This window comes from Calliopsis andreniformis, chromosome 7 (genome assembly GCF_051401765.1).
Source record: "Calliopsis andreniformis isolate RMS-2024a chromosome 7, iyCalAndr_principal, whole genome shotgun sequence".
In the NCBI taxonomy this organism is placed as follows: Eukaryota; Metazoa; Arthropoda; class Insecta; order Hymenoptera; family Andrenidae; genus Calliopsis; species Calliopsis andreniformis.
The window spans coordinates 6613153-6638610 of NC_135068.1; the positions used below are offsets into that span (position 1 = coordinate 6613153).

Consider the following 25458-nt stretch of genomic DNA (forward strand, 5'->3'; position numbering starts at 1 on the left):
CTCATTTGACTGAATTTAATGATGTGGAAAATTTATGCTGTAATTAATTAGTAATGGAATGCAGAAAACATCGAATAGCAAAGAACTATATGGTTAAACCAATAAAGTGCCTAAGAGTTTTATAGACAATAAATACTACCAATGTGACGTGCTATTAATTAAACAGCAGTCTCTGCAAGTATCAACAAAAAGAATCCCTTCCCACATTATATTTCATTGATTATTTTATGCAAAACAATCTTCTAGGTATTATCTCTTTTTGTGCCCTTTTATGTACTCCTAGGCATACTCCAGGTCCTAGAGTCCTTACACTCTGGGGAGTCAGTCTATACGGCATCACCCACACATATCCCTAATAAAATTTTGTATTGGACTAGGCAACCAGTTCGAACAAATCAATTGGTCATTTCGAGGATTTCGAGTGATTCAGTAAAACCAAGGAAAATGAAGCGAACGTTAATCATCCGTTGCAAATGGCGGGCTATGGGTATTCTTCGATAACTGAAATTACGACCAATAATCGGTGAAGTGCTCTGCAAAGTGTGCTTCACGAGTCAGCTTTCGACGAATGGAATTGCACATGAATATACTAAGCTTTGTGCACAGATAGCATTATCAGCGAATCGTTCATGATCACCGCGACCCCTTTGTGCTGTCGAATTAATCCACCTCCGATTTCAACGTGTATATTCGTTGTTGCGATCACCGATTAGCGCCGATCAAGATTTCTACAGGATACTTTCTCATCGCTGACCATTTATTGTCTTTCAGTCTTTCCAAATTGGACCAGTAGGTAATTGGTATTAACGGTTTTTGATGTTTCCCAATTTTGTTTCACTTCCATTGAAATATGTATAAGATGGTCTAATTAATTGATTAGCCATGCCTTCTTAAAAACATATCAATTGGAGGTTTAAGAGTTTCCAAGGTATCCACTTCTCCATTTTATAAGTCTAGAACTTAGTCTTCAACACTAATTCCCATATGACATCATCATTAGTCTGACCAGTCCTGTCAGCCATCCTCAAATGGGAGTACTTCCCAACAAATGATACAGCAAATTGACATAAACATTTTTCACTCAGAAGGACCTGTACAATGCACCTAGAGAGTACTGACACCTTATCCCAGGACACCCAGCATGCACGAGGACAGTTATCGATCAGATGTAGCGTGTATAAATGAATTAATTTTCGGTTCGCTGATGGACATTCTGTATACCCAGGGAGCTCCCTTTGTTCGCGGCGCACTTCCCTTTCATACTTTCCAATCCTCTTGGTTCTCGCCGCAACCTCTTTTCTTCTCCCCTTTCCGGCACACATATCTACAGAAGATTTCTCAAGGGAGCTCCTTGACTGCGGGATTGTTGGCGCCTCTGAGTAGTTCACCGGTACACCCACTTCCCGACAAGAGGTATCTCGCCCAAGTTGGCAGTCATTCAAGCACAAGAAAGCAAGATCGGCTACTGAACCGCTGCCCGTTCTACCCCGAACAATGAATTTCGCACTTATAATTGGATGTGTCGCTGTTACGGGCACCGCTCCTAATGGTAAGTGCACAGGAAACGTGCAGGAAGAGTAACCTACTTTCCTCGAGGAAGCAGAGGAAATTGTAGCCCAACTAAAGCGCAATATCTGTTCTCGAGACATGCTGTTACTGCTTAATGTGTCGAACCGGTATTTCAGCAAACATCGACTACAGTGCAGATAACTGTAAGGCTATTATCGCCCAACTTAAAATTATTCATGTTTTCAAGATCTGCTCCTAATCTATTTGCGCATATATCAAGTGCTCAGTAGTTTGGATCATTATGGTTTTCTCCACTGTATGCAGTAAAGTAGTTATCCCTGAAAGTTTCTGCACACATTAATGAACTCTGTAAAAGTAGGGTGGGATTGGGAACTCTTCTGCTGAAGATTTGACTCAGACTCTTCATAGGAAGATTTTTTAATTGTCTTCTTTGGTGGTAGCTACGAATTTAGAGCATATAGGAGTTTGGGTCCTGAACCATCCTTTGAAGACAGCCAGGAGACACATGTACTTTAAGCGAATTGTAAAAATATCTTGTTTCATAGTACGAGAAGTTACTTAACTCATTTAAAGTAATTTAACACTGAGATCTTAGTATATCTATTTGAGGAACTTTGCTTCTCGCTACTATACTCTGTTCCGCAATGTATCACTTAGCCAACAATACAGTTTTCCTGTAATGTCTGAAATCAGCGAAGATTACATTTCAGAGACAAAAGCCTTCACGAGAGTTGCGTTAAGATCCCTTGTCTTGTCAACGTCCCCTTGCCCTGAAGTTTTCCTCCATCGAGCATTCACTTGTCTCGCTGCGAATTCCAGCGGAACCGCGTCCGTTGCAGCCATCTCCATTCCAGCGATGGTAGTATAAATTTCCAAGTGTTCACGAACTCCAGACCGGAAGCATCGTTCCGTGGCACCGGCATAATTCGTCGGCGTCGTTCTTCCTGAATATATCATGGGCAAAAAGGCAACGGAGGCGTCGTTGTTTTTGTATGCAGCGAAAATTCACGCGTGGCCCTCTTCCCGTAAAGACAACTCGCGCCATTTGCCTCCTGAACTCGCTGTCAATTCGCAGCGGCAACTCCTGGGGTAAAAGCGCTACTCCAGCTCATTCATCGTCTAGTACCCTCGACGTCGTTCCGTTTCAAAACGCGATTTTTTCCCCCGTTTACAGCGCGCTCTGTGCTTGCCACTTTCATAATATTGCATAAAGACTTCCCTAGCAAGCCACCTCTCAATCCTGGTTCATGGAAGAGCTCAATTGATAGGTTCAGCCGTGGACAACTAATTGATAATAGCTATCTAGATTTATAACTCCAATTAGGCTTCCCAGAGATCTCTCGATTAGAATCCAATCTTGGTATCCGTGTCTGATTAAGTAGAGTTTTCTGCGCAATTACTGTATTCTTGCCCTGGCCAAGTCGTGGCTTTTGAATTGTCAGCTGGAAAGGAGCTCCCATGTTTTTGTCTCGTCACAATGTAACCGAAACTGCATTCAGCTTGGCTTTTCTGGCGAATCAGGGTTCTGACGTTGATGCGCCAGGTAAGCGCTAGCGTTTCTTTACTCTCGATCCCGACACGACTCATACCAGACGAGTGTACACAGACGTTACCTGAAAACACGTGGCCCAAGAACCTCTTCGCGATTCAGTGCACCCGCACAGAGAGGCAGCTCGCGTTCGTGAATGTACCTAGACCGAAGTTGGGCTCAGCCGATCCTCTCATTACAGGAGGGACCTCGTTATACTGCCTTCGGACCTGGCCACGATTATATTACATTAATGTAATTGATCGCGGCATATGTATCCGCGGCGTGATTCTTAAACAATAAACTCGTTATCCGATAACAAGTGGGGCCAACACGCCGCTGCGAGTAATAACCCATCCAAGTCCCGCGGAAGGACCTCCGCTTGGTCCTAGGTTCCTCCAACAGACGATTCGCGTTTGATCGATCGCTCGATCGGCCTGGACGCTCGTGGAACGTGCAGTGCAGCAACAGCAGCAACAACTGCCCTCTTTCCACGCCACCCTTCCTCTTCCTAACCACGGATCAGCCGGCATCCCTCTCGCTCTTTGTCAGGCCTGCGCCGCGGCTCAAACACTCCAGAACGAGGCGCGCTGCCGGCGCTCGGAATTCATCCGATCTTTGCCATTTGCTCGTAACAAATCGCCGACGTTTCGAGAGCGGAGAACCGTGTTGAATCTGCCTCTGCGAGTTCCACGCTCCGTTGCGTTATTTGCACGCTTCGAACATATTCCACGGCTATAGCCAAGGATCATCTTGTCGCGAAATCCGATGACGGAAATGATCCCTCCTACATGTTATAGGGAGAATTGAAATGTGAAGCGAGACTGGCAATTAGAGCTGATTTTGGGTTTGGAATTAATTTTAGGATGTTTGGTGTTGACTTCAGGTAGACGCTGATCTGAGATCTGTCCATGTCCTTATTCTAAGGTTTTGAATGTATTAGGTACTGATTTGACATGTCCATTTTTTGCTCTTTGCTGCAATTCTAATTATTAAACAATTGCAGTTCCCAAGAATATAGTTTAAACTTGATATTTATGCTTCTGCATTTTTCAGCAGATCTATTAATTATCGGAAATGTTACCCTATTGGCGCTTTAAGCTTTATGTCGAATACGATAAGTAAAACATTGGTAAAGTATCAAGGTTGTCACCACCAGTTGCATTCGAGCGACTTATTACTGAAACTGCCGATAGAGCGAGAGCATTCCTGATAAATTTAAAGAGATTGATACCGCCCGCTTACCACTCGCTTGAAAGGAGATAAGATATATTCAGTCACTGGCAGTCAAACGACGGAATCATATGTATCAGGTGTTCCAATAAGTCCATCCAACAATCTTGATACAGTTTTTCTCTAAATTAAAACAACAGACTGTTTTTCTTTAATAGCAAGAAGTATCATACACAATGTTTAACAAGAGTCTAAGTCTCTAATGTCGATTCCAAAGTAAAGTGTTCGCATCACAACTAATTGAACACACTGTATACTTGGACACACCGTCATGGACTATTCTGGGGTTTCGTCTACACGGGAAAATGTGGAACATCCACGACTCCGTTTGAAAATCGAGGCAATCATGCGGGAGAAGTCGGAACGCGAGACTAGTCAGAATCACGAATGCCTAATCAGCCGATTATGCCGAGGAAATACCGTTCCCATGGAATGTTAATGCGATATACGCCGAGGATCCGTAGAAACTGCGGCTTCCACTTACGGCCAGGGCTAAGCAGGGTGCAAGGACAATCAATTTCACTGACACACGCACGTATTATTGAGCAATAATACTACTCTGCCGAGTTTCCTCGATTAGCCGCGAAGAACCGCGCATCGGCTCTGGATGGGAAGCTTCTCTCCTGTCGGAAGATCTTTTCAGTTTTAATGGAGACGTTCGCCTCTTCTACGTGATCTCTTCCGCGTTTCAGACGGTAGTCCTGAGATACACTTCTTACCTCTCGTTGGCTGCCTCAACGCTCATTTCTGTGCACGTTTGAGGGAGCTGGGTCTGGCGTTCTAGAGAAACACAATGGAATGTGAACTAGAAGACTCTGATATTTTCAGAGGAGTTTGGGGTGGGAGGCCTTGCTGTGGCAAAGCCATGTTGTACCAAGTTCCAGTTTTGTGGCTGTATGAATATATTCTGTGGAATTTTTGATAATTGATGTCGAGTAGGCAGCAGGCTTGGGACATAGTCTAAGATATATTCTTTTTCAGTTATTGCTTTAGGTATCATACTGTGTATAGTATTAAAAATTTGGTCTCATATAGTTTATCCACTAGATAATTGCTAGAAGCTTAAAATCTAATTTGACAGAGAATCGAAGTTCTACATGTGTGTATGCGATTAAATCCAAAATATCTAAGTCTGGGACTAGCTATCTAATAGATCTAATGTGTTTCATAAAACTCTGTTTTAATTACAATAGAAGATTACCTGAAATCAATTAATTGTCATTAACCAGTTCTCCCTAGACCCTAGACCAATTCTCTAATTTCTGCAACAGGAATTCTCAAGGAGAGACAATTAATAAATTTCTCTAAAAAATGGTAAACAGTTAAATCAGAACCTGGCTAGTCTACTATATACTAAAGAATATCCACTCGTATAACCTTAGCACAGAAAATACTCCGGCAGCGCTCCGAAGACGACCCCCTGCATAGTTAAACAAAATCGCATCTCCAGGGTTCAAAAGATAGCCCCCAAGCCACGTAGCAGCTTTCAATCCGGAACTTGATTCGTTCTTGCGGAGATCAAATCCGTGCTCCCCTTTCCACAGTTTCCCGGACGTGAACGCGTAGCTATACCACTTTTGATACGGTTCCGCCTGGGCAAGGACCTCTCGACCCTGCTTCAAGTCGACGCGGAGGCGCTCGAGGGTCGTCGCGAGCGACCAGCTGGCAGAGACCTTTCGCTTCAGGTGCTTTCAAGGTGTGCACGTGCACGTTCACCGTGGCTCACGAATGCGGGCCTCGACGCGTCAACGTGATATCGCATAAACTTGCGTTCTACCACTAGTCTCTATCGAAATCGGAAGAAGCCGAGGCTCCCCCGCGCTGTCCTTCCGCGTGCCTATGGGGTACTGATATATCACGTGGCTAATGGACTGAAATGCTTCATTGCGGTACCCTGGACTCTGGTTCTATAGCCATTTCTGGGATTTGGAGATTCTGGTTCTGAGGGAATTTTGGGAGAAGTATTTGGAAAACTTTTTGTAAGGATTTATTCATATTGCAAGGATACCTCTCCTGGACTTTTGCTGTACATTAATATTGTACAGTACGACCTGGGAGAAAGGGTCACAAAAAGTCTGAGAATACAGCAATAGTTAATAAAGTAAACCTATTGTAATAACACTGCGATTTTGCACGTTTTTGCAATAACAATAGGATTGAGAATCCCCGCTCAAAGAGACACTTCCCCCAGGCACCTAAATGATCGCTGTTTTAGATATTCCCTGTGTACCATCTATGATATTTCAAACATTTATACGAGGGAAAATGTATCGTCGCACAAAGGGAATCGAAGATGAAATCGTTTCTGACACAGGTACAAAAATTCGATTGGCAGAATGGACCAATAACGTGTAATTGAAAGGATCCCCTACTGCCTTTCCCCCTACTTCCTGTTCGTTGTCATTTTTCATGGCATAGTGGCCCTCTAATTGACTTCAGCGCCACTTGATCGATCCCTGTCGGAAGTGTTTGCGAAAAGCAACGCTTTACTTTGTGTCTGGCAAGCAGCGAATTGAGTTCATAAACGACCTCATGAAATGGGAATGTGCAGAGATGGTTGAAGAGTATACAACCAAAAGAGTGACTATCTTCGATAGACAGAAATTGAAGTTGTGGGAATCAAGAATTCAATATGGAGAACAATTGTATGAAGACAATTGGGCTTGCGATATGATTGGCTAGAGTACAGTGTCTTTGAGAAGACACCTGGTTAGCTGTGGTATGTCCATTTTTATTTATACTTTTATTTATCTTGAAACCCGCTCTAAGAGAAAATTATCTAAAAAACAAGAAGCTTGGAAAAGATACACATTTAATGAGTCTTTTAGAGGAAGCTTCCTTCATCAAGATTCAGTAGAACATTCTCCACTTGGTCTAACCTACCTATCACTGTTACCTATAATATTCACGTTTTTATACTAAATTCTATTAATATTCCATCTTAACAAGGACTCATGTCGCATTCCATTTACATGTCTAAGCGTACATACGAGAACACGTTCACTTTCATGCATACAGAAAAGAAATCAGTTACACGATGTTAATAGTTCTACCTATAACCAACCGTAAGCCATGTACGTAAATTGGCATCCCGAAGCTCGAACATTTCCCTCATCGTCCTATCATCTCGGATAGGATTACAGTGTATGGTGCAATGTAACACCACATCACTTTCACTCTCGTTCCCTTTTCTTAATATAGAAGCGTGCAGTGACGCGAGCATAATTAGCCGAGCCACGTTGGATCTAAACGTTGGAGTGACTCTGGTGAGTAAGGCAAGGCGACAACTAGGAGAAACACTGTTCGCTGGAGGAGCCAGCCAGCCAACCAGGAAAATGTGTGACAAATATTTAAATAGAATTGGTGTTGTATTCCGCGGGAGTGGAAGAAATTGAGAACAGCTGTCCCGTAAAACGACAAACATACGGGGAATTAGGTCTGGCTTCAAGCTATTTCTTTGCAACTTTTCCAGAAGGATAGCTCGTTCCCTTTGGCGTCTCGGCTTCCATGAAACATCGGGGACGGCCGCTTCATGACTGAGAAACACTCGAGAGTCTATAGGAGCGTGATGTAACGTCCTCCCTCGATCGAGGAATCCAATAACTGGAAAACGCACCGGAGCGTGCAGAGGTGCCTTCGATTCTCGAAGACCTACTCGAGGACTCCGAGGGAACACTGTACTGTGTGCCGATTTGCGACGAATCTCGGGGTGCGTTCGCCTTGCCTGGCGGATATTGTGCCCGTGACGTCGAGGGAGAAGAACTAGGTCGGCGGAAAACGACCGTTCCTTGAATAGGATTCGCGATTCCAGACGAAAAATAGTCGTGCTGATACTCACCGACAGAGAAAGTCCCTCTCGCCTAAACAGAGCTCCAGGCAGTGCTGTCGCGAAGAGGCAGACATCGTTCTGCGCGTGTGCCCCTGGAGCCGGTGTCCCTGCACCCTGTCGATGCACCAGGCACGCTCACAGGGCTTCACTGCCAGGCAGCTTTTCTGAGCGTAGATCGTGAACACTGGGAACTGGGACTGCGACAGGGCGCCTGGAACAGAAAACAAGGATGTCGAGTGGTGAGATTTGTGTCAGTGATTCAATAACCTATTACCGATTGCAATTTTAAATTGCCCACAGCAATTGTTAAGGAGGGAACAAACGTCTTTCGATCGACGTCCAAGTGTCTTAGTCCCATTTAATTGCCTTGGAATTGGTCACATAGCTAATCCAAGGTGCACCTGATTGACCATCAATTGCTGCATTACGTCGGTTCATCCACTTTTTATTGTTAAAAACTATCAACGAATTCGATTACTAGGTCCCTCGTCCTGGTTAATCAAAGGAATTATTTTCTGTTGGCTAACGATTTCATGAACAAATATCTCACCCGAGGAAGTTCTGATTCAATGCTCTCACGTTAAATTGATGCTGATCAATGCCTATTATTCTCCCGGCGATCGAAAGTGTCTCGGGCGCAGCAGCTCATTAATTCTTACTCTGTCGATCCATGGGCCGAGGGTGGGTCCGCTAAGTGGCGGAATAATTTCCCGCCTCAGTGTCGCTGCCGCGTCATCCCCCTTCACGAAATCATAATTAATCTCGATGGGCTAAGGTGGGATGAGATAGCTTTTCGATCGTAATTCGTTGAAAAGTTTTCCCCCAAAAGGTATAAGGGACAAGCGACGAGATAACAGACTCTCGACGGAGGACAGAAGCCGATCTTCCTCCGGGCGTCAAAAATATTCAATTACGGGCCTCTGGAAGGCTTGGTAGGCTAATAAACATAGCTGATTCTAATGACTGGATGAGCCGCGACCGCAGTCACGATCCCAACGCGAATGGACGTTTCTTCCTTTTGCGGCTTCGACGCGATCCGTGATGTGGAATCATTCGAGGAACGCAAGACAGTAGGAAGATGCTCCTCGTTACGGGCTGAGGGGTAAGAGCATAACAGTAATCAGCGACCACTTCCGGGCTTCCACATGTAGAAGACAAGTACCAGTTACTCGGTCTAATGCTACCGCATTACTAGATAACAGAGCATCAGCTGATCCCATGCGACTGGGAGATGTAGATTCAGTTTTCATTGGGAGATGGAGTACCTTGCTGGCGTGATCGATATGGGCCTTGAATTTTCAGTCGTTTCTGTTATACAGAGTAGAACAGAATAATAGGTGTGAACTTGGCTAGTAGACCGATCTAATGGACCTAAGTAATCAAACCAAATCAAGTGCTCGACAAATTCGGAGTCCCAGAATTCTGAATTCGAAGGATTCGCAAGATTTAAAGCTGAAGTAACCTTTGAGGTCTCACAGCAGCAGACTCTTTAACTTTCGAATCTTGCAAGCTCTACATCCTCATTGTCGCGAGATTTAATTTACTGATTACTCAGTTGAATGATTAACATACAAAATGAGTAATTATTAATTCGATGGATTCTGTAATTCCGTACAGGAGAACATATCAGTTGTAGCCGGAATACGGAAGGAAGCGTCATGTACAGGCCGTGGTATTGACCGGTGATATCGTTCCACGTTTTTCACCGTTCGTTTAACGAGATTTCTTCCGCATCGCTCGTTTCGCTATGAAAAATATCGCTCTCGCGCGTACAACTACTACAAGCTGTTGTTGAAATACGTGACTGCTCAAAAGCTTAATAAATACAAGGGTTGAAAATAATTTCTGAAGAGGAATATCCTCCACCAACTGATTTCAACATCTCTGACAATATAATTTCTTTTTGAAACAATATACTGATAATGAGATTTCTTAAATGTCAATTCAGAGTAAATATATTCTAATTCTCTAAAACCTGAAAAGTAGATTTTCGTTATATGTTTATCACTTGGGGCAAGTCAAGAACATGTATCGTGCATATGGCAGGCAATTCTCATGTCAGTATTAATATATTAAGTACAGTATTCATCTATAGATGAATAGGTCCAGACCTTTGTCCACTTGATATTCCAATTTCCCTTTTAGTTATCTTCCAAACACCTCACACAGTAAATCAACTTTAACCCAGTACACATAACGAGTCACAAGGCCACAGACCAGTTCAGAAAATCTCGCTGCTTATCAATAAAAAAGTCTGTGCACCGTAGAACGTGCAGCAGCAGATAAAACGATAAACGAGTCGAACCGAAACTGTCAATCCTTGAAAGCACGACAGTCTGGCATCGCTCCAGCCCTCCCTCCTTCCTGTTTTCGTTTCTTCATACATGGATGCAGATTCCGAGTAAGATTGCATGCAACCATAAATCTTCTAATTTCTCTGCGGAACACAGGACGTATGACATTAACGTGCTCCCTCCTAGCATCGGCAGCGCCACTGTTTTCCAAGCGCGGCCTCTCCGGCACTTTTTGGCGCGGCATCCAGTTCATTTCTATCGGCAGGTTATCCGTCTTGCCCGCCTTATCATCGGACTTCCTTCCTCCCGTGCAAAAATCTTCCGGCTCGGAAGGACGTGCCTTTGTACTTAAGAGAACGAAATAGCTTTATATCGTCATAAATCTGGCCGAGATTTATCGGCCGGCGCATCGATTCCACCGGGCATGCTACATCATTTCATACACGGGGATTCCCCGTGAGCTGAGCTCGAGGAAGTACGGAAAGGGAACTTCCACGTGTAGGTTGTCACGACGCTGGGGGAAAATGTGGAACGACCAGGGTGCATCTGCGGCGGCGGTATTACGGGACGGCGATCGCACAAAATGATGCAAGTAAACCGCCTCGTGTGTACCAGTACCGCGGAACAGTTCGATTTCTGATATACGAGCCACATTTAGATACGATTCAGCCTCAAGTGGCATCGGCTACGTACCATGCTCGCTGTCCTAGCGACTCCTTCGTCGCGGTGAACTTGATGTATAATCTCGGTTTTCTTTATCTACCCCACCCACCCCGCTACCCCTTCTTTTCTTCTACCCGCGCTCTTATTTCTCCGTGCCCTGGCTTCACTTCCTTCCTCGAACAAAAGCAATGAAATTCCTTCACCGCGTGGACTTTCCGTGTTCGCTGTTACGACGTGGATTCTTGTACCGGGTGATCCAGACCAGTTTGCTACTTTAAGGTACCTTTAAAAGAGCAGAAGGAAGAGAATAGGGACGATAAAAATTGTGCAATAAAGAATTTATGGCTTCTCTATGGATGCAAATATTTGAGAGTATGTGTTGTGGGCCTTAAAGTCTTCTGGCTTCTGAGATTGATAGGCTTCCTCAAAGGATTTTTGATCCTGCTTGGTATGGTATTCTCTTGCCACTATCTACTTTAATATCTGAAGTTGCTTCCCCGTTTTCATCCGTCCTAGCAGTTCCAAATAGTCAATTGATGAAGAAATGGGACCTACAGAGCTTTGCCCTTTCTTGCTCTTGCTTGATCTATGTCCTTCAACCACAATCGCTACCTTTAGCGAACCTATCTTTCCCTCCACTCTTAGCAAGTCAAATTCTCTGTTTCTCTATTTCTCTGTCTATCTTCAAATTATCTGTTGATTTTATAGAACATAATTCAAACCCACACACAATGCTAACTCTCTGAGGACTACTTCACGTAGGATCACCAAAGTACTCAGTCATATATCTCGGTGCTGGCATCCAAGTGTATAATTGTGACCGGTCGTTAGACAAGGTTAACGCACCGTGTAAAGTCACAGTTTTTCAAGCAACCGTGACCGGATGTTGCGTAGTCGTGCTCGCTTTCATCGGTACCCTTGATCCTCGATGGACAAAGAAGCGACAGATATGACGCTTGGCCGCTCTTTCCTTGGTTAGCTGAGCGCACGATAAACAATCGGCGCCGTGTTTGCGATGGTCATAATCGGCTTTCCCGTTCTCCGCGGGATTATTGGACGGAAACGAGATAGCGGCGTGGTTTTGCTCCGTGTCCACGTCGATACCGACGCTCGATTATTTTCGTTTCGATAGGTGTCTTCGAGCCCAGCGAAATTCGTCTGGGGTTCGTACCGTAATTAAACTTTTAATCGACGAAATGAAATCGATTTTTCCGTTTACCACCGTGTTCCACGGGGAACCTGTTTACGAGCAGTCGATGCGCCATTGGATCGTATCAGTGGAAGTGATATTATGGGCGAGGTAAAGCTTAGCATGTATACGATGCCTGAATAAGAAAAGTTCCTCTGTTGAACCGACGCCAACGTTCTCAAACGCCCCTTGCACTCGACAGGGGCTCTCTTTTTTTCCGACCTCTTGTCTGCTTGGCAGACAGTGATGTAATCTGAGGAATTGAATGTATTCGTACTTTTAACGTGTCTCTCCACTGTCGCACGCCCTCGTCACAACCCTCGCCTTTTGCTTTTGTCCCTCTCTTCGATTACGGCCTAGAGAACGCCTGTGCCCGCGTGTCTTCGGAATTTTACTTTCAAAATTGTTCCGTCACTCGCCTTTCCTGTCCCATTACGTATTCTGAATAATTTAGGAACGTTCGAGACCCTCACAGGACACTTGAAAAATTTCGTTTTCTGGGATGCTTATTGTTTCGCCTTTGATGTGATTTTATGTTTTATAGATTTTTTTGAGGTTATGTGTGTAACGAAGGTTACGTACTGAAAGTGTGAATATAATACTTCAATCACCATAATGATTCAAAGTTTCAAAGTTCTACTATAAACCGAGTCCACTTAAATTGCTTTTTGTAGATACGAAATATAATAAAATTACTTTCGAAAAATAGATAATTTAAATAATGAAGGCGTAAAACAGACCTCCCACAATATTCTAAACACACTCTCTTAATTTCCTCTTAGTAAACCTTTCCAAATATCTGGCATTAAAGTACCAGCATAAAAACCAACAGCACTCCATATAATATTCCAACCGCGCTCCCTGGAGTTCCACCAATTCCTCGACAAATCGAATGAACATCCCATTCAGCTGGCATCAAGCCGCGATAATCGTAATGAGGTTAGGATGGCGCGCGACTGTCAGAGGCGACGGGGACGCAGTAACGTGCATCTCCTCGCATCTGTCTTGCCTCCCGACGAAAATATGATGTATTTCGGGGAAACATAATTGTGAATATGTAACCGTGACGCGGGTCTAAGGGACGAGGTTGGTGCACCAGTCAACTCGTCACTTTTTCAGACCCCGTAATGTTCTCGAAACGAACGCGCTCCTACGGTAGCATGTATTTCTGCTGGTATGTTTCTAATTTGCGTTCATGCACCGTGCACCCCATCAGCCATGCTAAGAATTTAACACACGAAACCACGCCTAGTCGGGTCTAGCAGAGCGACTTGCACAAACGCTGGTGTTTAAGCACGACGCGTCAACGAACTTTGTGTGCATGCAGCCGTCTTGAAGTGACCGGACCCAATGTCCATCCGTAATGTAATTGCTCCAGATACTTCTTTGGAAACGCTCTCTCGCGATTTGTGCACGCATGGCGTGTCAACCGCTCAGGGCTCTGACGATATTCTCGTTCAACTGATTTTTTGCTTGTTCGCGAGAGGCGCTGAGTGCTGAGAATGACAGGTCTGGTTAGCGAAGGCCGCGACGAAGGTCGTCGTCTTTAAGCCAATGGGTACTACATCATTCCAATTTTTTGCATCGGGTGCATCGTACCGAATGCTGTTATTTGTTATGAACGACCTAACAATGCGGCAAATAAATGGCGCAGACTGAAAGCAGTCTTCTGTGAAAGGAATTTATAGCAGTTTTACTTTCTGGGTTGAGTGTGAAGATTTGACGACCTTGCCTCGTTGATGGGAAGTACTAACAATTCTGCTTTGCGTTTGAGAGTATTTTAGGCCCTTGGAGGGTTTGACTATCGTTTGGAATGTGGGGCTAGCCCTAATATCCGATTAGGTACCTTTTGTTAATAGAGACTGGTTTTCCTTTCATCATTGTAATAATTCATTTTTGGAATAATGGAAGTTGAATGATCTGGGGGACCTATTGGTAAGCAAGTTTTGTCTCATTTTGAATGCAAATTTTTGTATACCGGAAGCTACAGTTGAATTGCTTTCTGCACGTCTGTCTTTGCAATTCTCTGCACCATTCAATATCCCCATGTACGCGCAATAGCCGTCCCTTTGTAGAATTTAATGATGCATTAGCAGGTTTCCAGAGAGAATATTCCTTTTATATTTCTCGTCATGTAACAATTGCAACGTCAAACAGCTTCACGCGCTTTATTCAGCACAATTGACTTCTCCCGTAGCTAGGAGATCAGATAGATAGCCACGTATCGAAGTGTGACGAAGCCAATGACTACTGGTTAGTCTTTTACGATCGTCAGTAACCTATGAACCCAGAATGATTATGCATCTTTAGCATTAGTCGATTCGGAAGCTCCTCAAGTTTCGCTTGGAGAATGATGACTAGTCGATTTTTATAACTGTCATTTGCAGACCTGGGGTAGCAAATAAAATACATAAATGGTGGACGCTTCTATTGTCTTTTTCTTCAAGGACACTCTTTTTCTTCTTTTAGTAATTTTCCAATAAATTAGTATTTCAGCGAATTCGATTAAGATTTAGGTTTAGTTAATAGTCTCTGGAGTCAATAATTTTATCTCGTCTATACCCCACTTGAATGCTTATAGCTCAAAAGGAAGATCTATGCAATGAGACTAATCTAATCTTAAAGAATTGAGATGTATAGCATGGTTATTGTCTCGTCCATTACCTCAAACAAAGCCAGCCTGACGTAGTCGCTTACACCTACATTTGCACATTATTCAATCAGTCCCTCAGTTCAAGTACTCAAAGTAGTAAACACGCCAAATTCGAAACTTGAAATAAATTAGGACAAGCATTGCCCAAATAAGCAATGTGTTCACCCTAGAGCTCGCTACACATTCCAAGGTTCAGTAACCAGCGCAATCCGGATCGATGCAATCTCGGTCCCCCTGGAAAATCCAGCAAGTTGTTAGGTTCGCACGGCCCCCGACACCGGAGACACCGTAAAAAAGCGTCAAGTTCGCGTGGCACGAAGGCGTCGGCTCCGATCGTCGGTGTCTTCCTGCCTCAGTTATCTCCGACTATTAGTGCTCGGCTCTATGCAAATTCAGCAGCAGCCTGTAGCGGTGCTACTCTAGCGGACCCCATAAATTCCGGCGGACACGAATGATCTCGGCTCTCTTTGTTGTGGTATTCGTGCCTGGTCGTTTGACGACGCCGTAAGCGTCTACCATTGCACGATGTAAGTGTACACGGAAGGTATTCGCTTACGTACGCCTTACTTACCTCGATCCGCGGGACGCAATACACGCGGCTCGCGCGCGCGCGCAGGCTGGATAGGTGTCCCTGAGCTGAGTCGCGGGTGCCCGTATCACGGGAACGAACGTTTTAACGCCTCGGTTCCGACCAGTCCACCTGCCGCCTTGTGTGCTTGTGCCCGCTGTGCTCGGACCGCTGGGTATTTAATATTCGAGAGGCAACGGGCCCACAGTACTTCCCACGGCTATTTGGAATCCACTGTGTATACTCTTTCGGTATTCCGCGGCGACGCCACGACCCGACACGCAATGCTTGTCGCTCGTTGAGCTAAACACGCGAAAAGGATCACGCCCCACCTAGGTCCTTCGATATCCCTGTTATTCGGCTGGCAGAGATTTATTGGGAGAAGACTGCCGATGGAATGATGGATGAAGGGAATAGAGAAACATCGCACACTTTGTGTGCCTTCAGGGGATCTTTGGGTTTAACGCGTGTAGGCTGCCAGGCGTCAGGCTGAGGGTCTAGGTATGGGAGGTAGACTGGACTAGCAATTTGATTGCCCAATGGTTTTTTATTGGTCCCAGCCCCACAGCCGAATTAGAAGCTTCCATGTAAGTTTCGTGAGAATTAATGATTACCTAGGGATAGAATTGTGCTCCCCCTGCTACCAGAGACATAAGTTATTGCCAGAAATGATAATGTATTCAGACATGGCTAGAACTTTATACTAGCCTCCCATATTGTATAACGGTACCTCGATACTACCCACTCTTTCCTCTGCATTAATTTTACTGGCGTAGTGCCGACAAAAAAATGAGCCAAGCTTGAGGGATGTTATAAAAGCCATTGACGGCTATAAATGAATCACACCTCTATAAAGATCACGTAACACGTCCTCCAAGTTCTCCTTTCCTTCATTTATATCTATTCTACGAGGTGAATCAGTCGTACGTATCATGAAAGGGATACTTTTTCGCCAGAAGCGGAACAGGTTGCCTCTAGTGCCACATAAGGGTCTTTAAAAACAGTTAGTCTGTTAGCTAAGATCTTCACATATCATCCTCGACAGCGTGTTTATTTCTGTTCACGGTCCACGTCGTTCGTTCCTCAAATTAGCCCGCTGTAGTCGTATTCAACAGCACTGTCTTCCCTAGCAGGACAACCGTGTGTGAAATTGGCTTGTGAATTATGTGTAATTTGTCACACTAGCCTGCCGCCGGCGCCGGACCGCGACTTCGCGGTTATACCAATGGCTGCGTCCAACGTAAACGATCCTGCATACATGTCGCATGACGTGAAACTGACCCTTCGACTGTGAGCTCTGCCCTACAATTAGCTCGAAGATGCGTTACCACGTGTGCTACGTGTGTCCTAGCATTCGCCACAGAGATAAATGACCAATTGTGAGCTAAACTGCGGGGACATTTAGGGAGAATGTTGTTCTAGGAAGGTTCCTTTCTGTTTGTTGACTTTAGAAAGGAGAGACATCTGTGATTGTATTTCGTAGCCTAGTATATAGTATTTCGTAATAATTTGTTATTTCATAACTAAGGATTTTGTTTTTATGGATTGTAGCAGTGGATCTTAGGTTTTAGAATGCAAAGTGTTTTCAGTCTAATTAGAGTAAGAAGCAAGTGTGCGAAATTTATGATCTCTCATATAGAGTATGTTTCATAACATATGAGATCCACTTCGGGAGTTGATTGTATATCTAAAAGCAATGAAAAAAAGTCATATAAACACATGCCCTATCTGTCTGCGTTTATGAGATACATATGAGATTACATGTAATGAAATTTATGAGCAGAGCAAATTCTCCGTTTGACTTCTCTTTCCATAGACTGCAATAGTCAGGCAACTTTTAAATCAATATTTTGTGAATAAATTCATTAAATTTTTTCATTGTTTTTAGCCATACAACCAACTCCTGAAATGGGTCCCACATATTATGAAACACCCTCTATAATAGTAATTCTCTGGAATGAAATACAAGTGTCTGATAGAGTTAAGTGATGTGACCACAATGGGTAACCTCAGATGAAGAAATCTGATCGACTCTACTCAAGGAACTAGATGCTTAGTTCTTGTATTGTAATATGACTTCCCCCAAAAATGTCATTTTTTAGAGATAATCCAAAATACGTAACTAACTTCGAATTTTCTTGATAACTAATACCTCACTCTGCTTTCGAAGAAAAGCACTTTCTTATATCTAGTAACAATAACAGTATAATTTCTGACTCGTCTAAGGTATTCACACAGCAACCATGAAACTGATTCCGATCCATACATCTACCTTGAGAAAAGGTAGTAGACTATTTCAGAGTCTCTATTCATAACACTCTGCCCAGGAAACCTAATCCCACGATTTAACAGACAACGCTGGACAGGGAACAAATTCCGCTACTCTCAACGTTTACAGAACAACCCCATGAAAAGTCGTTAATCCACGAGGCATCTAACTGTGCCATCGATTTCGAAAACCAGTTACCTCGAAAAATAATATACCCCGCATCGTCCGCTGATTCCCATGCAAGGAATCACTTTCCCTTGTCTCGCGGAACATCCTATCCCGTAGCGAGCTCTAATCCTTTTCACAGCCGCAGCGCTAACGGTACAAGCATTCGTAGCAAACACACACTCTCTGGTCTCGCCAATATATTCATAACCCGATGAAAATAGCTGAAAGCAAACTCCTCCATTTTAATATCACCTCACGACATCGGGATAATTGCATCGTCGTCAAAAGAGTTTCACCTAGTCCGGATAGATCGTCCCCATGTTTGATGGGAGGTTATTGCGCGTGCACGGAATGCAGAGCAGAGGCCTCAATGACGCGCATTAAAATGTTAATATCGTTCGTTTAGGGCTGGCGGCATCGCGGTCAGTCTGTCTTTCCGTTTTATATGGAAATCGTTATTATGCATCGGACTGTGGCGTGTTATGCACGCGCGGCATTATGGTGTTGCAGCATTGCGGCCGTTGGTATGCGGCTGGATCCCGTTACCCAAGGATGGTTCGATGGTGAATAACCCGACGTAACGTGGCGAGTGACAGTAAATAACCGGACAATCAGATCGTGAAATCATTTCCTTGATCTTTCGTTAACGCTCCTGTGATTCCTCCTAAGCTTTCGTTCTGTGCAATTGCAGTCAGGGAATGCATTTTTTTTGCCAAAGGGTGTCCCGTATGTGGAGAACCGGTACGATTTATTATTTAACGGGGAATTTTTGTGAATAACTTGCATACGTTGACGAAAAGAATCTTCAACTGCTCGAAAGTATCCTTTAGCTGCAATTAACGTAAGACTGTGTTTGAAATCTCTATCTGTGATACTATCAAGGACACGTAGCTATAAATTCAGATGAAATGCTTGAAATGCATATCTTCCACATGGTTTTATTTCCCATAAAAATGGTACCGAGAATTTTAAGGAATTTAGGATCTAGGACTTATGTTGTAGTTCCGTTGAAGCGAAATAGTTCCTTTTATATACGTACTGTCTAGATATTTTGTGCGTTTGCACCTGTTTCCATTTGATCCCCAGGAATCATTATAAATTTCAGTTGACTCTAAATACGATCTTTAGGCGAAATTATTAATTGCTTTCATCGCAACAGGAATGGACTTAAACCCGCAATCCTCTTTGACCAACAGTTAGAAGTTACCAGTGGCGCGTACGTTTCACATTTCGCTAATGCTAAAAGCTGAAACCGCGCCAAGGCGTCCCGTGGAATATTTCACGAGCGCGGTAGTAGGAGATCGAGATCGTCAGTTTCAGTTTTCCAAATGGCGGGCATAAATGACTCGAAGCAATCCCAGCGAATAGTGAAATTAATTTCCTATGCCAGAAAATGGTTGGCGGTCCGATGCTTCGACGTCGGGCATCAATTATTCAACGCTGGCGATGTACAGGAACCGTTTAATAAACAATTTCCCACGAGTGTGCTGGCAGTTTTTTTCCTTCCTCCACTTTGCAGTTCGCCTCAGAGTGGCATCAAAATCCCGTAATACCCAAAGTATGCGCAACAAAGTTTACATCTCCTGGACAGAATGTGGCGTGGCCTCCTATCAGGCCAGTTGCGAGATTCCCATGAGAACGTAGGCTAAAGTTCCGCCGAAGGACCCACCGCCCTTCTTCTATTTACCCACCTGTATCACCGTAAACTTTTCCGCGATCCAGTCGCGATTTCCTGTATCAGGAAGCAGACGCCTCGCCTAACTTAGAAGCCCCTATACTCTTTAAATAGAGGGCAAACGATAAGAGTGAAAAATGGCTCGGTGGCAACCTCCAGCGCTTCGAGTGGATATATACGGCTGAGTAATTGTGCTCGAAAAGACTGTACAGAGCCCTCCCATTGTCTGCTTTGTCGCAGCACGCGACGGAGGAAAGAATCGTCCTTGGCGAAAGCGGAATCACGATCAGTGAATCAGGCAGAGGCTTACCGATGCATAAATTTCTTTTAACGATGGAATATTACTTTCAGGCTCTTGCGTTCAACGGGTTTAGCGAGACTTTCTCTTATGCAGGGTATTTGTGGTCAATGAGGAGGCCTAGAAGCTTATAACCTCTGTGTAAGCTGGAGTTTGCGTTTTTGTTTCTTTCATATTGTTAAGTTCAGTTTTAGAGAAGATAAAGAGATGAAATACCTTGCACCATATTTTGTATTGCCTATCCTATGACCATATAATCCTATGACCATAACCTTAAACTCAAAAACTAGAACCTGTTTAATATCTCTGATGAAGTGTGCCTGAGTTTACAATAATAGCTAACTAAGGAAATTGATCAAACTGCTACTTGCAAGTCAATAATCTCTTTCACAAATCCATCAACTGGGTAAAAGATTCCAATGAAATTTCCCTCGAAATGATTAGATGCAACTCTCCCAGTGACTTAAAATGACTTTCAAGGAATAGTCCTCGCCAAGAGTACACTCTAGCGGTATCAGAGGAAGAAAAATGATTCTGGCTCCCATGGTCTCGTCATGCCTGGCATATATTATCCAGGGACTAATTGTCGCGGTGTTCAATACCACTGTGCGCTAATCGTTGGTGAGCCTCTGTAGGACGGCGCACAGGGATGACTCGTGGATGAATGAGGAGAATGGTTAGTGGGCGGCAGTTAGGTCGCTCGTAAGATGATCCTATCATTGAGTAACGGAGCACGGGTACAGAAATTTCGTGATCGTGACGTGCACGCTTGTGTCGTCATTGTCCCATCGTCGATCATGATCCACGGTACACGGGGGCCTGCGAACCTACCACTGGTCCCGTTTTACAAGAAACAAATATCGGACGAACGGAACCTCCGACGTTGGATAGCTGTACATCCCTCGTGAAACGTTAGAAGGAAGCTTTATTCGCGTGCGAAATCACTTTTGTTTCCTATTGTTTTAGCCGTTACTGTTAGCAATCATCTGTAGGTTATTTGCGCGTTGGACTCGCGCATTTCTTGCTTTGGAAGATTCCGACCTTTCCGTTTCAAGACGTGCGAGGTTTGTTTCTATAGGGAAGCAAACAATTGCTGGATGTACCAGCTGTTATAATATGTAATTTTTATGCGACTTTGAAACTTCTGGGTGTTTTTTTGGCACTTTACGTAACTTAATTTTTGGCATTTGTGATGAACAGAAAATATGCCAATAAATGTTATATTTTATTAAACCAAAGTTATGAATAAGTAACTTGTACCTATATATTTTCATTTTTATTTTGTGATTATAATTTTGTTTGATTAATTTTTACGAGCTTTTTTTTAGCTTCCGTTCTGCTTTATCGACAATGGGATTCCCTATTTTCGATATTTTGAGAGCTGTAAAATATTCATGAAAAATTTACGGTATGGATGGTAACGAATCCATCGTAGTGTTATATCTTCCATTCGTCACTGGTTTGATGTTTGCATATAACGAAAATAATCGAATTTTAATAAAAGTTGCTTAAAAACAAATTATTATTACATTTAACGCAAGTTTCCTAATATTTAGATTATTCTGATTTTATGTATTGTGTATTGAACAAAATAACGGTCTAAATACACAATTTTACTTTATAAACTACGATGCAGTAGTTGCAATATCTATAAATCATTAATAGAATACATGTTATGAACATCGTCAGCCACAGGAGGCTTATCCTAAATTTAAATATTTTATACGCTGTACTTAATACATAAACCATGAGCTCAAGAGTATTAAATCCAACCAACTTGAAAAATTAGTATCCATTTACTACTTTTGTCATTAATGTAGGTAAAAGTTAATTGACTTCAGTAATTTAAACGTGATCTTTTCTTGTTCAAAAAATAATCTTAAATGTTATTTTCCTTGTTATACATTTTTGCTGAATATTTGCAAAAATGTTCTACGATTTTTTAATCATTCATGGACTACAAATATTTCGCAAATAGTTATTTTAGGTAGTTTATATAACTATTTGCGAAATATTTGTAGTCCATGAATGATTAAAAAATCGTAGAATAGTTTTGCAAATATTCAGCAAAAATTGTATGACAAGGAAAATGGCATTGAAGATTATTTTATAAACTACCTAAAATAACTCAAATTCGTTGAATCTTATACTGCATTAAAATCTTAGTACAAGCACCTGAAAAATGTACAGGCGCAGCTGATTGCACATGCCTGACTGCCTGAGTATAGTAAATATACTGTGGAATTATTTCATTCGCTATTATATAGCTAGAAAATTAGATGCAATATTAGACCATAATTTCACATAAAAAGGAAGGTTCGACAAGTTTTATCAGTGAAGCGAAAGAAGCCTGTACATTAGGTCGTTAAACTCATCCCATAACTAAAACATTAACAACCCACTCCTCCAATAGTCCACCAAAGTAGACTTCTTCGACCACTTCTTTCACAACGCTCGCACTCGCCACCGCATCACCAATTATCGATAATATTTAAGTGACACACCAGGAAACACGTCGATATAGTCATGCTCCATAATTAACAAAAAATAGTATCGACCAGGAACACTGCGTCGACTTTACGTTCTTTTTGCATTGGCAGTATCTGAAAAATTGAATCTTGAGGCACGCACGTAATGATGATGACCACCAGTAGATAAAAAAAGGAACGCGTAGAAGTCCCTGGAGCATTAAGAACGGGGCGGGGCGAAGGGAGAGAAGGGTAAACGCGAAATATTCGAGGCACTTCGTGTATTGATGATCGTTTACCACAAATTTTTCGAGTTATCGAAATGAGACGCAGGTATGTACCTGTCTGTGACAGCTTGACGTCTACAAAGTACTCGTTCGCTTCTTTCGAGGCCCCTCCCACTCGACCAGCGTTCGTCCCACTCTGTTCGGATAGGCCAGCGACCGACGGGATTCAGACGCGCGCGATTTAAAAGCTAATTGTGTCACTTTGAGCGTGTACCGTAAAATCGGTTGTGTCAAGCGTGCTTGCCTCTGTGGTATTTTCAAGTGAAAGAGAAAAAAGGGTGCCAAGCCAAGAGGCGGGGCAAAAAAGAGAGGAAGAAGCAACGGAGCTGTCGAAGATCGGCTACTCGAGGTCCGGGAGAATCAGACCGACCTGGTTACGCTTTGATGGCTGCTTGACACGAACTTCCTGTATCAATGATCCGCAAGTAAAACCTTGTCTCATCGACCGTGCAGCTATTGTTCAGGTAATGTGACAAATCGAGCATTGTTGAGGCTCTCTCGTCTGCGTGACCATTCTTCACGCCTTGCCGAAACACCTCAGATTGTGCTCGAAATATCTGGGATGCCTTTTGCTACATTTTTTCAATGATGCACAAAGTAGAAGGTACAATTTTTTAACTCTTAAACGAAGGACATTCAAACCCCTCTTTCCTGTATACCTATCGCCATTAAGTATATGGACCCTGGTCCTGCTTAGAATTTTTCTAAATAATTTTTTAGTTACTGTGAAATACGTACAATTTTTTAACTCTTAACCGAAGGACATTCAAACCCCTTTTTCCTGTATACCTATCGCCATTAAGTATATGAACCCTGGTCCTGCTTAGGAGAATTTTTCTAAATAATTTTTTAATTACTGTAAAATACATACATACCATTTAATTAAGACAATACAAATTTTTCTAAGAAAATAATTTTCGTTCCTATTTACACACTGCTTTTATAGATAAAATGCTCTGTTCTTGAAAAGTTAAGAAAAATCTTACATTTTTAACAATTTTGTACAAGAGGATTCTTCTATAATAACTTTTATGTCTGAAAAGTATTTTATAAATTAAAAAATGTCTGTGTACTAGATTTTACAATCCTTTTTCGTTAACTAAAAATTTCCATGACCTTATTTTGAAAAAGTTCTTGCTAGTTTAAGATTAAGTACAAAATATAAGATATCTGCTGGATGACTTTATATAATAGATACCTCTAGTTGTTTTTTTAGAGGCAAGACTTTCTGCTTCCTTCTTAGTGTCCTTGACTACTAGTATTTCCTTTTACCACTTGAATTTACTTGTCATGCTTAAGTATTTCGAGGAATACATGAATTTTAAACACCTGATGGACTTTTAATAAGCAGGTATCACTCAGATACATTTCTGATACGAGTTTCAAGCCAGATGTGAAGGGGGTAATTTAGACACGGCGGTTCACTTTGAATGATGTATCTTCCTTAAAAATGATAGGGTACCTCAAGCATTAGAATCAAGGTTTTTACAATCTTCTTACACATGTTTCGAGACTTATCTTCAAATGAGATTTGATTACATCTTATTATGCATAACTTTTACGAATCAAAATCTTTCCAAGCTTTTCAGTTGTGTGTTCAATATAGTGAATTTTTCTCAGCAATTATACTTTTTTATTTCTGAATATTATCAACATAAGAGACTAAAAAAGAAAATGTATATTAACATGTGCTTAGTCCAAAACCGAAAAAATATATTTTTAGGAAAATAAAAATTCCTAGTAGAAATGAATATAAAAGGATTTAACTTTTTCAATCATATGGATAAAAAGATAATTAAATTTGAATTGAAGCAATTTTCATGAATTTGAAAATAAAATATTCAAAAATTCACAAATCTAGTTCCAAAATAAAAATGTATTTGAATAAAACCTGTTTCTTCGAGTATCACACTATTATTAATTAAATGTAGGAATAAATAGTGCTCTATCAATTAACAATTACTTTTCCCATTTGTTACGAAATTAATCTTAATTTACACCTTCTGAAATGTCATACCGATATACAAATGACAAGCTTAAAGCTTCACTGAATTTTAAACTTCAATACACAAATACTAACCTAGAAATCTTTGTTAAACCTTTTTAACTAAATTTTCTGACAATAATAAGCCATGTACATCAACAGTGGCTGCTAATGACCCTTGAGGGTAGGTGCAACATTAAAAATTAAATAAAAAAAAAGAAAAGTAATATCATATGCACCACTAACTTAGAACTATTCTCCTCACATCCTGCAGGAAAAAATTCCAGCTACATTTAAATACAAACTGCAATAAAAAAACTCAAAAATAAGAATCAGTAACCTCCATTCAGTAACAACATACTAATTCCCCATTACCCCCCAAAAGAGGCAGACAAAAATTCCCGCCAGTCAACTTCACCCCAAACGCTATTTGGCTGCTCTCAAAAACCGAGCTGTCGCCGAATAAAACGCGAACGGATTGATGGGAACTCATCGATCCTCCCCGATGTTTTCGTTCCCCTGACCCGCGTATTTATCCGCCTCGGAAAATTTATGTACTTCGCGGAAGTGGTCGCAACTTTTTGAATAACTCCATTCCTTCGTGGAGCGCTGGGTCGTGGGCGTTCTCGGTCGTTCAAAGGGGTGAAAACTCGCGGGGCGTGCACGATAGAAATTGGTTTTCATTGTTGCAAAAGTGTCGCGCGTCCCCCTTTGTCGATTGTTTAAATTTAATCCCGACCCGCGGTGACGCGGCGTCGTCGACGTCACTTCCTGCGCGCGCGCGCGCGCGACCACGGAAGAGATTACTCGAATTTGTAAGCA

At 42.5% G+C, this 25458-nt stretch overlaps 2 protein-coding genes across 3 annotated transcripts in view; one reads left to right on the forward strand and one right to left on the reverse strand.

The window, feature by feature from the left end:
- Positions 1-25458, forward strand: part of Atg16 (Autophagy-related 16) — a 537024-nt gene that overhangs the window by 299698 nt on the left and 211868 nt on the right. The window lies entirely within an intron of this gene.
- Neo (ZP and PAN domain-containing protein neyo) overlaps positions 1-25458 on the reverse strand; it is a 73628-nt gene that overhangs the window by 42930 nt on the left and 5240 nt on the right. Inside the window, exon 2 of the mRNA XM_076382214.1 lies at positions 8130-8331. Coding sequence (XP_076238329.1) covers positions 8130-8331 — 202 coding nt within the window. The remainder of the gene's footprint in view (positions 1-8129; positions 8332-25458) is intronic.